The sequence below is a fragment of the Trichechus manatus genome, unplaced genomic scaffold (genome assembly GCF_000243295.1).
Source record: "Trichechus manatus latirostris isolate Lorelei unplaced genomic scaffold, TriManLat1.0 scaffold00026, whole genome shotgun sequence".
NCBI classification, from domain to species: Eukaryota; Metazoa; Chordata; class Mammalia; order Sirenia; family Trichechidae; genus Trichechus; species Trichechus manatus.
In genome coordinates, this window is record NW_004443962.1 from 7,316,512 (window position 1) to 7,332,603 (window position 16,092).

General features: G+C 43.7%; 1 protein-coding gene and 1 pseudogene across 1 annotated transcript in view; both read left to right on the plus strand.

The window, feature by feature from the left end:
* The window catches only part of SLC12A8 (solute carrier family 12 member 8), a 184,686-nt gene that overhangs the window by 121,285 nt on the left and 47,309 nt on the right, over positions 1-16,092 (plus strand). Inside the window, exons 6-7 of the mRNA XM_004373611.1 lie at positions 12,776-12,863; positions 15,081-15,168. Coding sequence (XP_004373668.1) covers positions 12,776-12,863; positions 15,081-15,168 — 176 coding nt within the window. The remainder of the gene's footprint in view (positions 1-12,775; positions 12,864-15,080; positions 15,169-16,092) is intronic.
* Positions 1,776-2,301, plus strand: LOC105756145 (40S ribosomal protein S26-like; annotated as a pseudogene).

A 16,092-nucleotide genomic window follows, 5' to 3' on the forward strand; every position in this document is an offset into this window, starting at 1 on the left:
AGCGTTGGGTCATCATCCTGTTGGAGAAGGTTACCCTACTCTGGTTCTTTCTGTTTACTGGGGGGCCCAAATGTAAGCACAGTAGGCTGGATGAACGATTTGGATTACTTGACTTTCTCCTGGCGGATGTTTGGCTAAGCTATGAGAAGCATGGATGATTGGCAGTTCCCATGGTGACAGATTTGCCATGGATTAGCTCTGAGTGAGTCATGGCTGGGGCTCCCTCCAACACCATCCTCTTCTGGAACACAAGAAGCTCCAGGCTGTGGAGAGGGGAGAGGAATTTTGAAAGAACAAACACTTCTGGCTCCCTGCCTTCCCCTCAACCTCTGGTCAGAGAAATATTATTTAAGTTACTTCAGATATTTTATCCCAAGGCAGGTGGCTTCCTGGGAAGAGCAGTTAAGATTAGGTTTTAGTGTCTCTTCTGGATTTGTAAAATATGTCCTTCTCACTGCCCTCACACCACCACACCCTGTGGTGGTGGTTGGAGTGTTTGGGTGGGGCTTTGTTTCTTGAAGCACTTTCCTTCTCTAAGCCTCACCACCAAACCTTCCCTGAAAAACAAATGTCTCTGCCTGTAGGATTTTCACATGCCCATATACACACATACCCACTCAGCCACTCCTGGGATCCCGGACCATAACCCTGGAGGATCTAGGAAATGGAAATTCACAGAGAATAATACCAGTCCTGTGATATCATGTAACCCTTGTCCCCAAATCCAAAGCTTTTACTGGAAGGGATAGGGCTTCTTTGGCCACAGTCAACGCTCCTGGGCCTGTGGTTGACCACACCCAACAGGCAGCGTAAAAGCATGGTGGAAAACAAACAGCCTTTACCAGAATATCCGTAGTCACCTTCGTGGTCAATAGCCATGCAATTTCTGTCACCCTCTTTGACCTTTCTGGGCCTGACTCTTTCTCCCTGCTTTCTCATACCCTGGGAAGCTCTGGGGATCTGCTGGGCCTGTCTAGATTGGCTGGCAGTTTCCAGGCCTCCCATCTCTGACTGCCCCTATCCTGGCACTGGATGCCTTGAGGTCACCCTTGGACATGCCATGACTTCTTGGAGCCACCAGTGCTGTCCCCCAGCTTCAGCCTACCTCCTCTGTTCCTGCCCCGCCTAAGCCATCTCCTAGGTCTCATCACAAGTTGTGTGTCTCGTGGGTGCGAGGACCAGGACCCACTGGGCCAGAATGGGGTCCTTGGGTTCAAGGAATCAAGAGGTCCAAGTAAGGACAACCTTAATATGGGGCTTACCCCACTTCATTCTTATGGGCTTGTGTACAGGAACAGGGGGAAAGAAGGATGCTTAATTATTATACAGGTTTATTTTTATAATTTGATTTATGGAATTAATTTGTAATTTTAAGAAAATTATTCTAAAACTCTATAATAATTATTATCATTATAGTAGCATACTACGGTAGGCATTGTGCTAAGCGCTTTACATACATGCTCTCTTTTAAACCTCACCACAGCTTCACCGGTCTCTAAGATGCTAACTTCTCACGAAGCTATTTCAGCTTAAGCTTCAAGGCCCCTCACTTGATCTCCTTCCAAGACCCTGTCCCTAATTTTGTATCTGTGATTTTGTATTTTTTAAAAGCTTCAGGCCGCATAGAACCTGGATTCATCCGTGGGTTCTATTATTAGCTGCATTTTCCAGATGAGAAAACAAAGGTACAGGTTTTTTTCCCAAGTTCACCCAGACAGTAAGTGGTAAGCCCATTGCTTCCCATGTACTTCAGAGAGGATGCTGGAAGAGAGAATATGCACTCGTCTGGAGCTACCACCTACCCAGAAGCCAACAAATCCCACGTGAGTCCTGGCTTTTGAATGTTTGTCTGTTCCAGCAGAATCTCTAAGGCAATGAGAGACAGGGCAGGGGACTGACAAGTTTTACCTTCAAGAATAAGAGGGGATAGCTCTCTCGGGTCCTCGCTTCCAAGACGACTAAGAAAAGGAGGTACAAAGGTCGTGCCAAAAAGGGCCGCGACCACGGGCAGCCTATTCGCTGCACGAACTGCTCCCGCTGCGTGCCCAAAGACAAGGCCATTAAGAAGTTCGTAATTCGAAACATAGTCGAAACCGCAGCTGTCAGGGACATTTCCCAAGCGAGCGTCTTCGACGCATCGTGCTTCCCAAGCTGTACGTGAAACTACATTATTGCGTGAGCTGTACCATTCACAGCAAGGTGGTCAGGAGCCGTTCCCGTGAAGCCCGGAAGGACAGAACGCGCCCACACCGATTTAGGCCTGCACGTGCTGCTCCACGACCTCCACCAAAGCCCACGTAGGGATTTGAGTCCTTAAAGGCTGAAGAGAAACAAACCTGAAGGAAAATAACATGGAAATTACACTTAAAAAAAAAAAAAAAAAACAAAGAATAAGAGGGAATATATGATGTCTATGGGAAAAGCTAAACCAACCAACCAACCACTAAGCCAGGTGTGGGGAGAGTGGGCTTTGGAAACCAGGGTGAAGGTAATAAGAAAGCAGACTGGAGTCTTTTGAAACCCAGGGGATTTCTGAGTGAGGTAACAGAGCCCATCCTTCCTGGGTGGACATTTATTAAGCCCCTACTAGGTGCCACACAGTGTTCTAGGCGCCTTATGAATGTTAATTCTAACTTTACAATAACCTGGCAAAGTAACTACTATTATCCCCATTTGCAGATGAGGAGACTGAGGCTCGGAGCCACACTGCCTCTAAACATTAATCGACTCCTTTCTTTCAACAAAAAAAGACAGCAGATAAGATCTGGACACTTTAGCACATGCATATTATACCTTAATAAAAAAGAAAACTAATAATTTTATGAAGCTAAAAGAAGAAAGAAAATTGGTAGGAGAATAATTAAGCTATAAATGGAAAGAAAAACTAAACAATTTCCAAGGGCACAGATTTGGATTGAAAAGCCCCCAGGAAGAAGTTTGGAAGGTCTTTGAGAAAGAGTAAGTAATCCTTGAATTGATAACTAACAGGTGTGGGAAGTACTAGAAGAAAGGCCTAGAAAAACTGTCAGGTTTTTTTTTTTTAACAACAATCCTCATTTTCAGGCACAAAAAAGGAAATTGGGTGGGCAGTGGAACTGTGATAATTGACAACAAGTAAAGAGTTTCATAGATGTTTACCTGTGTTTTATCGACAATGCGAAGGCATTCGACTGTTTGGTTCATAACAAATTATGGATAACAAACTGAAGAATGAGAATTCCAGAACATTTAATTGTGCTCATGCAGAACCTGTACATGGATCAAGAGGCAGTTGTTCAAACAGAACAAGGGGATACCACATGGTTTAAAATTGGAAAAGGTGTGCAGTAGGGTTGTCTTCTTTCTCCTTGCTTATTCAATCTATATACTGAACAAATAATCTGAGAAGCTGGACTATATGAGGAAGAACATCAGGCATCAGGATTGGAGGAAGATGCATTAACAACCTGAGAGATGCAGATGACACAACGACACAACCTTGCTTGCCAAAAGTGAAGATGACTTGAAGCACTTACTGATGAAGGTCAAAGACTACAGCCTTCAGTATGGATTACACCTCAACATAAAGAAAATGAAAATATTTACAACTGGACCAATAAACAACATTATGATGAACAGCAAAGAAATCGAAATTATCAAGGATTTCATTCTTCTTGGATCAACAACAAATACCTAGTCAAGAAATCCAACTATGTATCACATTGGGCAAATCTGCTGCAAAAGACCTCTTTAAAGTGCAAAAAAGCAAAGATGTCACTTTGATGACTAAGGTGTGCCTGACCCAAGCCATGGTATTTTCAATCGCCTCATATGCATGCAAAAGCTGGACAATGAAAAAGTAAGTCTGAAGAAGAACTGATGCATTTGAATAGTGGTGTTGGCGAAGAATATTGAATATACCATGGACTGCCAAAAGAATGAACAAATCTGTCTTGGAAGAAGTACAGTCAGAATGTTCCTTAGAAGCGAGGATGGCGAGACTTTGTCTCGCTTACTTTGGACATGTTATCAGGAGGGACCAGTCCCTGGAGGAGGACATCATGCTTGGTAAAGTAGAGGGTCAGCAAAAAGGAGGAAGACCCTCAACAAGATGGATTGACACAGTAGCTGCAACAGTAGGCCCAAACATAGCAACCACTGTGAAGATGGTGCAGGACCAGGCTGTTATACATAGAGTCAACTGGATGGCCCCTAATAATAACAAAGACTTTGATATATGTGTGCCATGGTTGACTAACGGAGCAGGGAGTAAAAGCAAATGACCCACTATCTCGCAAATGTTGGTTATTAAGTGGTTACTTGACACTTGTCATGGTTATTTCATCCAAGAGCTTATTTTCTACATGTATAAGGGATCATTTCTTCTGTTGTCAGCCCCTGTTCACTGGTGCCATCCACCCAAACCTCAGGCATAATGTCAATACCTCGGGGGCCTCAGAAACCTAAGCTGGTAAAGCAATGGCCAGTACCATCATTTGCTGTTGTTAAGTTTCGTTGAGTCGATTCCAACTCACAGTGACCCTATGTACAACAGAACAAAACACTGTCTAGTCCTGTACCATGCTCACAATTGTTGATATGCTTGAGCCCATGGTTGCAGCACTGTGTCAACCCATCTCATTGAGGGTCTTCCTCTTTTTTGCTGCCCTCTGCTTTACCAAGCATGTTAAAGCTGAGATAATAAAGATATACCAAAAGGCCATAGGACCAGACTGGGAAAACAGATTGAAAGCCCTTAGCTACATCAGGGGAGCTCCTTACCTTAAGTCACATAGTAATAATGTACAGACCATATCCTCATCTTGAGACAGGAAAAAGAAGATGTGTTTTTGGATAAAGCAATTAACTGCTTCCTGGAACTGGCAGTTGAAAACCCACAGAGTGGCAAATGCCCCTAGTGATTTGGAACTGGTAAAGGAAGTACCTGCGGGTAGATGGTTGTGCAATGCCGATCATAACTGAGAAGTTTAGTTTTCTTGTGGGGGAGGTAAACCCAAATTAATCACGTAGCTACTGTGTTTTAAAAAGGGAAGTCTATGAAAAGCATGGGTGTTAGAAAGAAACGGAGAGGCGCTAATGATGTAGTGGAAAGAATACTGACTCGGGGATCAGGAAACTTGAATATTAGTCTGGTTCTGCTATTAATCAGCCTGAGAACTTGAGCGAAAACACTTTCCTTGTTTGGACTCCTGCTTCTTCACCTGTAAAAAAAGAGGTTGGAGTAGGTGATCTCCAGAACACCTTCCAGCTTTCATTCAGAATCATTGATTCGAAGTATCTATTTCAAGCAATTTCAGGAAGCCTGCCAAGAAAAGTATAAAGATCTAATGGCAATTACCAAAAGGACCTTCCTACTCAGTGTTTCTCAAAATGGGTTCTGTGGAACTCTAATAATGAATGAAGTGTTTCTTTTCTTAAAATAAGTGTTCAATTGTCAACTATGTTTTGGGCAACACTGTGTGTGCTACATGCCTCTTCTTAGGGATGGACAATGAATGTTAGTATATTAAAGGCACTGGTTGTATTAGAGACGAGACCTGGTGCACAGCGGTTAAGCACTCGGCTGCTAACCAGAATGTTGACGGTTCGAACCTACCAGTCCCTTCGTGGGAGAAAGATGTGGCAGTCTGCTTCCGGATAGATTACAGCCTTGGAAACCCTGTGGGGCAGTTCTACTCTGTCCTACAGGGTCGCTATCGACGTGATGACAGTGGGTTTGGTTTTGGTTTGGTCATATTAGGGAAGCTGTATACCTAAGTCACAAGGGTGACAATGTGCAGACCATATCATCGTCTTGATAGAGAGAAAAAACTATGTTTTGGGATAAAGCAATTAACTGCTTCCTGGAACTAGCAGTTTAAAACCCACAAAGAAGGGGGAACCTCTCTCATTTTGTTTTATCAAGGCTTCCCCAGTCTTTTTTTTTTTTAAACAAAGCAACTTAAAAAAAATGTAATATTTGTAAACAGCTGGATGCTAATCCTCTGGGAGACAGTGTTGGTACTACCACGCCAACCCTAAATCTAGCACTAACATCACCAATAATATTTTTCAATTGCTCCAGAAGCAGAAAGAAAGCAAACTAGAGGATCTCTATCACACTTGACAAGCTTGGGTGCAAAAATGCTCAATCAAAATAATTTCTCTAGATCTAACGACAAGCAAGACCTTTTTAATTCACTGGAACTAGAGAAGTCTGGCCAAGAATTGTGCAGAAATGCAAGGGTTAAATTCTAGAAATGACAGCGGCAATGTGCACTTGGCCAGCGGAACCACAGACCGCCCACGTTGGTTGCTTCTCCTCAAGGGCTTTGGTGACCTTAGAAACGATGGGCTAGGGAGGTTCCTGCCACACTGTCAGGCTCTGCCCTCATCTGTGACCCCGTGTCCCATGTTGCAGCCAGAATAATCTCTGATTTCTCTGCTCCCACATGCACACCTAGACTGCCCACAACCAGGATCACCCATGAGACTTCCCATCTGATATACAAGTTGCCTCTGTCTCCTTGTTGCTGGCACTTCGTGTCTGTGGTATGGACACCTACCTTCTGTTTCTTTACTTTGTCTCAAAAGCCAGCTTCCTTTCAGGTCATACCTTTCTCCTCCTGCTGACCAGGATCCTCACGTATCCCATACCAGGCCAGTTCGTAGGACTCCGTGATCTAGGTTGGCTCATTAACTGTGTAAGGGACTGTGTGACAGAAAAAAAAGGCATTTGTGATGAATACAGAACTTGTTTGGAGGTGGGAAGCAATTAGGATTAACCAGTCACTTTCCCAGATAGAAGAATATATAGCAGTGGGGTTCTTGTGGGTCTTCACTTGTTAACTTTCTGTCAATGATCTGAAGGAAGGTGTCCAAAATGACATGGCAGGCTATATCAGTACTGGTACCAGTTGCTGTCAAGTCAACTGTGCTCAGAGTAGAACTGTGTTCCATAGTATTTTCAATGGCTGATTTTTCAGAAGTAGATTACCAGGACTTTCTTCTGAGGTGCCTCTGAGTGGACTTGAACCTCCAACCTTTCGGTTAGCAGCCGGGTGTGTTAACTGTTTGTACCACCCCGGAACTATCCAGTTGCTGTCGAGTTGACTGCAATCATGGCGACCCCATGTGTGCCAGGGGCTATAAGACGTACTAAAATGGCAAGCTGATAAGAACCAATAGCAGTATGTAGTCTCACAAAGCTGAACGACCGCGAATAAAAATGCCAGGAGCTTATGAGAATAATGAGGCAGTTGCAGATGATGGGAGGCAGTGTGGCGAGGCAGGTGAGACTCAGCACACAGTAAGCGTGAGGACAGGTGGGAGCCCTGGCAGAGAGTCAGAGTTTGGGAGGTCCGGGAAGGGTTGGGGAACCCTGGTGGTGCAGTGATTAAGAGCTTGGCTACTAACCAAAAGGTTGGCAGTTCGAATCCACCAGGTGCTCCTTGGAAACCCTGTGGGGCAGTTCTACTCTGTCTTACAGGGTCACTATGAGTTGGAATCGACTTAACAACAACAGGTTTTTTTGTGTGGGGAAGGGTTGGTAAACATAGACATCCAGCCAGGGATGCCCTTGGCATCGAGCTGGTCCCACACCAAGCAGTGGGGGCCCAGCCCTTGTGCAGAGCCTCAGCAACAGGACCTGGTCTCAGGAGCACTGGTCACAGTAAAAAAGGTCCTGGGATTTCCTTTTTTTTCTTTAATCCAAATAAGATCTGCCAGAGATAAAAAATAAAACAGTACCGTTTATAATACAAAACAACAGTCTCCTACCCCACCTTTCAGCACCCCAACTATGAGTCCACAGGGGGAACCACTTTTAACCATTTATATGTTTAGACTTTGAGGGCTGTGTATCAACCAAGCAATTTGATTATACCTGTGACTTGATTAATCAGAGCCAGACATTATCTGTTGACTCCATGCTAGGAAACATTAGAATTCAGCTGACTTACGTGCTCTTCTGTCCACTTCCCAGTTTTTGACAGTTATATTGTTTTTTTAGGAGCCTGGTGGCACAGTGGTTAAGTCTTCGGCTGCCAGCCGAAAGGTCGGTGGTTCAAACCTAACAGCCGCTCCACGGCAGAAAGATGTGGCAGTCTGCTTCTGTAAAGATTATAGCCTTGGAAACCCTGTGGGGCAGTTCTACTCTGTCCTATAGGGCAGCTGTAAGTCAGAATCGAGTCTACTGTAACGGATTTGGTTTTTTTTGGCTTGGTATTTTGTTGGTTACCTTTGTTACTTAAAAAATATACTTCAATTTCTGTTTTTATTTGATCAACTCTAGGCTCTAGTCTTTTGCTCCTCACTGTTGGCGTGGGAAATTGAGATTCTCTGCTGCATTTTAGATTATGTATTAGAGTCGTGTTTGTTTTTCGTGTAAAATATTTTTATAAAGAATTCTTTCATTGTTGTCCTAAATTTAAAAGAATCTGCATAATCCTCTTCTATTTGAGGTTTTTAGAGCAATATCAGGAAAGCCACAGCAAGCTGATTATTACCGGGTGGGCAAAATCCCGTGAAAAATGTAGTTTACAGCTTGAAGTGAACAGTTTCACACGTACACACACACAAAATCTATTCGAAAACATTTTTTTTGTCTTAAGTTTACAAGTCAACAATCTTTGGAACTACAATGGCAAACTGCTCAATATCATTGGAAAATTCTTTGTTCTTAGCAAACTCTTAGAAACTCAACTTTATGATAACAAGATACAGAATAAGTATAGAATTAACTTAAAACTTATTGTGAGTGGTATGTGAATATTTGCTAGGCTTTTCCTTATCTATCAAGTTTAATGCTAGGTCAAAAGGCATTGCTTGAATCACCTTTTAAAGTTTTTTTTTTTTTTAAATTAAAATAATTGAAGCTTGTAACATTGAAGATAGGGCTGAGTGAAAGATCATGGGACTTAGATTTTTGTTTTCCAAACTACTAAGATGAAAATATTAGTGCTTTCTCTCTTCTCTCTTTTCACTGCCTAATAATATGTTGGAGCCCTGGTGGCACAGCAGTTAAGAGCTTGGCTGCTAACCAAAAGTCAGCAGTTCAAATCCACTAGCCTCTCCTTGGATACCCTGTGGGATAGTTCTTCTTTGCCCTATGGGGTCACTGAGTCAGAATCTTTAGCTATAGCTAGTATGTTAGCTATAGCTTTACTTCTACGTTGTCAAGGTAGAGAATATTTGTTTTCTGTTCTGTAAATATAGTCACATCTTCTGTGCTTTATCTATAGGTCAATTTTAGAAGTAAAAAAAAAATAAACATTTACATTATTATGACTATATAGTTGTTCAAGGAAAAGCAAAGTAGTGGGCTAAAATTCCATTTCCTTTGCTATGATTCCGATGTGGTTCTTGTGCCATTTAGCTTAGAGAAGAATGTTCCTATTATCATGGCCAAACGGATGTATATGTGTGTGTGTGTGTGTGTGTGTGTGTGTGTGTGTATGTATTTCATTAGAAGTTCCAAATCATGTTGCATTTTACTTTGCTTCATATTTAGACCTTGACTTTCTAGTTCAATTTTTCAATTTTCCTGGAATTTCAAAAACCATTCTTTGGTCTTGTTACCAAAATGTGCACTCAGCATATCCTTAAAATCATTCCGTTTGTTAACCATGCCATCCATTGCCTTAGACCCAGTGTCTGTCCAGAGGCATCGCTCCTGGGATCTCCATCGTTCTGCCTCCATCCCTGCCAGTCGCTCTGCTGCACAACAGTTTTTCTGGAACGTCACCACATTCCTGGGTTATCACCACTGTTTTCTTTCCTATGTTTTCCTCCCTCATGATTTACATCCTTATTTTGTTGGAATACATACTTCAGTATTTTCCTCAGAAAAGATATGTGGGAGGTAAATTTTCTGGGCCCTTAGCGGTTTAACTTTGCTTTCTCTTAATTGGTAATCTGGCTAAAATTCTAGTTTCAAAATAATTTTCTCTTGGAATTTTTAAGTCATTGCTCCATCTTTTTTTTTTACCATTCAGTGTTGCTTATGAGAAACCTAATGCCAGTCTAACTGTCGTTCCCTTGTTAGTTTTAAATTTTTATCTTTAGAAGCATTTAAGATTTCTCCAGAAATTAAACAATGACACACTTAGATATGGAGTTTTTTTCCCCATTCTTTGTGCTGGGTAGTTGGTGAGATATTTTAATTTGAAGACTCATGGCTTCTTCAGTTTAGGGAATTATTATCTGGTTATTTTCTCTTTCAGAATCTCCTGTTAGTTGAACGTTGTAACTCCAAGATTTCTCCTTTATGTCTCCTATTTTTTGCTCAATTTTTTCCCCCTTTGTCTTTCTGTTCTAAATTCTGGGATATTTAACTGTATCTTCTATTGTATTTTTAATGTCAGTGATCATGTTTTTATTTTCCAAAAGCTCTTTCGTGTTCTTGGATTATGTTTTTTTCCATAGCATCTTGTCTTATAAATACAATATTCTTCCGGGATGTATCTGGAGGTACTAATTAGTGTTTTCTTCAAAACTCTCTTCAGTTTCTTGATTTATTTATTTTTCCCAGCCAAGGCTGTTCTGTTTTTATTTATGCACGGATTTGTTCATTTGTTGATGGTCTTCACACATCTGGTGATCCTTGGTGGCTGGTGTGGATTTCCCTCTGCTGTTGTGTGTTTAGAATCGCTATGAGTTGGAATCGGCCCGATGGCGACGGGTTTGGTTTTCGATTTTTTCTTTTTTTGGTTGTGTGTCTAGGTCTGTTTCCCTGATGGGACTCTTTCTTGATGGAAGGCTGACTGCAGCAGCCTTGTGAGCAGGCTGACTCTCTGAGGTGCAGACATCCACACTGACAGCCCTGGTTTCCCCCCAGGCAGTTAATTCAGATCCTTTATAGAAGCACTCTAAGGCTTCCTTTTCCTTCCCCTTTTCTCTGTAGCATTGTCTCCGTTTCCTCTGCTCCAGACATTTATGGAAACCTTTCATCTACTTAGAGTTCCCCTTCATATTCTCTTTGCTATAGGCATGTATTCATTTTCCCCTTGAATATCCTTTTAATAGGATCTGGGGTGGGGGTGGGCAGAGAATGAGAGGGAAGAAAATGTGCTGAGCATATCATTTTAAGCAATAAGCCTTTTAAAAATTATTTTTCTCCACTTCAAAAGTAATATGCAATTACTTTGGAAAATCAAGAAAGTATATATAAGCAATATAATTAAAAATCATCTGTTCTTCCATCACCCAGAAATAACACTGTTAACATTTTCAAATGTTTTCTAATTCCTTTCTCTATGCATCTATCTATTTTTTACAATGATGGGATCAGACCATATGTTCTGTTTTCTAATATGCTTCTTAAAACTAAGTAATAGCTTATAAATCTCTTTCCATGTTACAACACATCCCTGACAGTATTGTTCTGTGGGAAACCTGGTATTTATTTCAAGATGCGTCATCACTTATTTAACCAGTCCTCTATTTTTAAACATTCAGTTGTTTCTAGTTTCCCCTATTATAAGTAAGCACTGATAAACATTTTTGGCTAAATCCTTACTCATATCTTTGAATAATTATGTAGGATAAAATGCTAGTGGTGGAATTGCTGGGTGAAAGTATATGCAGGCCCCAGTCTCAGTCCAACATTCAGGGGCCTTCTGGAATAGCTCTGTGTCCCACTTGACTCCACTTCACCTGGGCACTCTGAAGCATCACAGTAGAGGGGTTAAGAGCATAATTTTCAGAGTCTAACAGAACCAGGTTTGAAACCTAGCTTTGCCACTTGCAAAATGTGTGACCTTGGGCTGTTTTAATTAACCTCTTTAAGCCCCAGTTTCCTTTTCTATAGAATGGGGAAATAATTCTGCTTTTCTGATATGCTTGTCATGAGGATTAAACAAGATAAAAAATGCATGCGAAGCACTTAGCACAGGCCCTGTCAGGTTGAAAGTGTTCATCCATCTCTAAGAATGTGTTACACCCATTCCCATCCCTAAACCTATCCCAATCTTCCTTTCAAAGCCACATTTCCGATCCACCCACCTGCTCTGTGAGGAGGTTCTGGCCGGGGCAGTTCACCACTCTGAGTCTTCAGAGCACTTATGGACCCTCATTTAGTGTTTACAACACACTGCCTTGTTGCTCATATACGTGCCTATATGGAAAGAGGCAACGCTCTCCTCAACACCCAGCGCTGTGCTCCACCCATGGCAGATGGTCCATCACTATCATGGGTCAATTATTTTTCATTAGTGCTCTTGAGGAATAGAAGGGATGATGAGGAGAACTGGGTTTGGAGTTTGTTTAGAGCCATTTGGTAGCCCAGGAGCTTTGAAAATGGTTCCTGGCCCTGACTCTTGAGTGACACCTGACCCTGAGGACACCTGAAACCACAGGTATAATCAGCCAGCAGCTGGAGGAAAGGAAGTCGGCTGAGCAGGAGGCAGCCCCGGGTGTTTGCTAATGCTGAGTCTCTGGGAGCTGTGTCCCAGCTGGGGAAGCAGAGCTCAGCTTGCGGTATCAGGACTTTAGTGTGGCTCGCGAAGTGCCTCTGTCACCTCATTACTTTGTGCTGGTGATAAGATGCTTTTGTAGCTGGCTGAGCTCTCCTTCCAAGCATCACCCAACTCACAAAGGTCCCTTTTACGGCCACACGGATGCTTCCCCAGTTGCCAGGGGAGATTGAGAAGCGGCCTGTGTGCAGAGCTGCAGATGGGAGGGCTTGACCCGGGATGGCTTCCAGGAGAGGGCCCTGGAGGAGGGAAGGGGACAACCCTGGGGAAGGTGATTCGTGGAGGACACTGCATCACCCCTCTCTCGTCTGGGTGTCTTTCAGGAGTCATGGCCGGCTTCAACATGGGGGGTGACCTCAGGGAGCCCACTGCCAGCATCCCCCTGGGCTCCCTAGCAGCTGTTGGCATCTCGTAAGTTACCACCTGACAATCAGCCTGAGCTGGAGAGAGGGAGAGAAAACCCCTGGCAGAGGAGGGAGTGCCCCTTTTGTTCCGAGAGGGCTCTGACTGTGACCAGCCTATTACATATTCCAGTCCTCCTTTAATACTCAGCGGGCTGGAAAATTCACGTCTGTTGGGTTCAGACGATTGCCCTTTCATACCCCCTGCCTGGGAATGCTCAGGGGGAGGAGTGTCTTTAACAAGGATCACAGATCGAGTCCATTCTTTCCTTTAGCCTCAGCCTCCTGCCCCTTCCCCTCCCCCGCTCCCATTTTGAACTTTGGGATTTTTTTTTTAACCATTTGGTTTCCAGGATCTTTAGAAGGAGCAAAGAGAGTAAGGAGCCCTGGTGGCATAGTGGTTAAGCGTTTGGCTGCTAACCAAAAGGTTGGTAGTTCAAATCCACCAGCCACTCCTTGGAAACCCTATGGGGCAGTTCTACTCTGTCCTACAGGGTCACTATGAGTTGGAATCGGCTCAACAGCAATGGGTTTGTTTGTTGTTTTTGTTTTTTTGGTTTATAGAGATTAAGAATTTTGTAATCAGAGTACAATTTGCATCCCAGTTCCAGAGGATTACCCAATAAGCAAGATAAGCACGAGTTTACTTGTGCTTACCTACTAATCTGTAGTGAACAATTTCACATTTTTTCACCTCATCAAAGATTCTGCTTCTAGGTATGGCTGGCATCTGTCTCTCTCCCAACCTCACAGCACCTTCTTACAGAGTTAAAGCCTCTTTTCAAATTTACAGTCTCTGACAGGGATGGATTACCCCGCAAGCAAGGTAGGCACGTCCTTAACTTGTGCGTACTTATTAATCTGTGTGAACAGTTTCACATGTTTTTCATCAAAAGATGTGGTGAAAAACTTGTGAAACTCTTCACACAGATGAGTAAATATGCATAATTAAGGCCGTGCTTACCTTGCTTACTGGGTAAGCCACCCCTGAGTCCCAGCTGTGCCACTGATTGGCTGTGTGACTTTGGGCAATTAGCGCTCTTTGCCTCAATGTCCTTATCAGTAAAATGGGAATAGTAATATGTGTGTCTCACAGATTGTGGAGGATTGAATGAGATCCTGTGTGTAAAGGCACGTAATAGGAACTATACTGGCTATCCTCCTTCCCCCAGCTACCTGCTCCTCCTCCACCCCCTTCGCTGCCAGGCCTCCTGGGGTTGAGTTCCGGCTGTGCCGCTCTCACTAGCAGGCTTGGTGGCTTCGGGTCTATTTCTAACCTTCTGTGTTTTGTTTCCTGTCTATACCACGGGTCTGTTTCTAACCTTCTGTCTACTGCTTTTCTCGCTTTACCTCTGGAAGAAGCTTCTCAGCCTTTCATTGGGTACATGTGAAAAGGCAATGAAATCACAGATAAGACCATGACTTGAAAAGTTAACAGTGCATGGTATTATTTTAACTGTGGTATTTAAAAAAATATTAATATATCCATTTCACAAATGCTGAATTTACTCTTAGCTTATTGTAATGGCATGGCTGCTACTGGCCAAGCATACGGCACCAGTGTGCTAAATAAGGCAATAGCTCGGAAAGACAACAAAGATAGAGTTGGGTCTTGGGAAGGAAAGAGGGTTCTAAATGAGGACTACATCATAAGACTTGATGGAACTGGGGTTGGAGCTTTATTTCTGTCTTATTTTTGCCCACAGCTGGGAAGGAACATTTGGCCCATTCTCTACTGCCAGATGGGGTCATGTGACTGTTCAAGGTCACATGGCATCTTGCGGGTAGAGCCAGGTCACTGCTCTGCCTGTTTCACACTTGGCTTCCCCCTCTATTGCCTGTGATCCCGAGAATGGCAGAGTTTAGAGGCCCGAGAGATCCTCAGTTTGTTTTTCTGTTGGGGGAGGCCGGTGGGGAGTGGGGCTTTGGATTGATACTGGCCTTCCTGACGACCTGGGGCCTCTCTCTACACGCCACACCCAATTTATGGGTTTTCTTCTTTAATGTAAGAAAGAGACAAATGTGGTACTTTTTTTTTTATAAGAAATCTCTTTAGAGAAAAGGTGGTACAAGTGCCCTTCTAGTCCATGAAGGGGGCTTCAGAACTGGTCTTTCTCTTGAATTCTGAGACAGATTCACATGGGACACAAAGGTTGGTTGGGGAGGGGTGGCAGGGAGGTTGGATCCAGGTCGGGTGGCAGCTCCACTCTGCTCTTGGCATTTGCAGGTGGTTTCTATACATGGTCTTTGTCTTCCTCCTTGGCGCCATCTGCACCCGAGAGGCCCTTCGCTATGACTTCCTGATAGCTGAAAAGGTGAGTGAGGCCCGTGCCGTCCGAAGGGCTCAGTCTACAGGGTCATTCTTTGTTTCGGTCAACAAATGGCAGCCTCCCCTCTGCCAGTTCTATCAGGAGATCTACATGGTCTCAAGCCCAGAACTAAAGTACCAGGGCACCAAAAAAGGATGGGAAAGGTATACACATTCTGCTTTTGGATCCCTAGAAACAGGTAACAATACTCAGAGCCACACGTGACTAGACTGTGGGAACACAACCATTGTTTCATGTCAAAAATCAGGACAGAAACAAAGAGTCTGGTCACCTGAAATTCCCAGCTAAACAAACCTTCAATTTTGTCAATAACTTCACCTTCCACCTTGAGCAAAAAGTGCCGCTCACAAGAAGCAAGGAAGAGGCAGATGGACAGAGAAGGGCGCAGGGAGTTGGAAGGAGGTGGAGGGAGGTGAGGAAGCTCAGCTCCAGGGTGAGGCGGGGCTTGACCCCTGAGGACCCTGACCTCTCTGACTCTCCCACCGAGAATCTCAGCAACTTCCATTGCACAGGAGTGCTGATTTGGCCCTCCATCTGTGTTTCTAGAGCCTGCTGTGCACCTTGCCCTGAGGAGGTAAGTGAATTCCTCTTTCCACAGCAGCCCCTGCTAGCAGGCTGGAGGTCATGGGGCAGGCAAGGACACTTATTTGGCATTAGAACCCACAAGAATAAGATTTCCAGACATTTTTCAGTATGTCCCCCCGAACTCCTGCTGTTATTGTTGTTAGGTGCTATCAAGTCGGTTCCGACTCATAGGGACCCTATATACAACAGAACGAAACACTGCTCGGTCCCGCACCATCCTCACAACCGTTGCTATGTTTGAGCCCATTGCTGCAGCCACTGTGTCAGTCCATCTCATTGAGGGTCTTCCTCTTTTTTGCTGACCCTCTACTTTACCAAGCATGA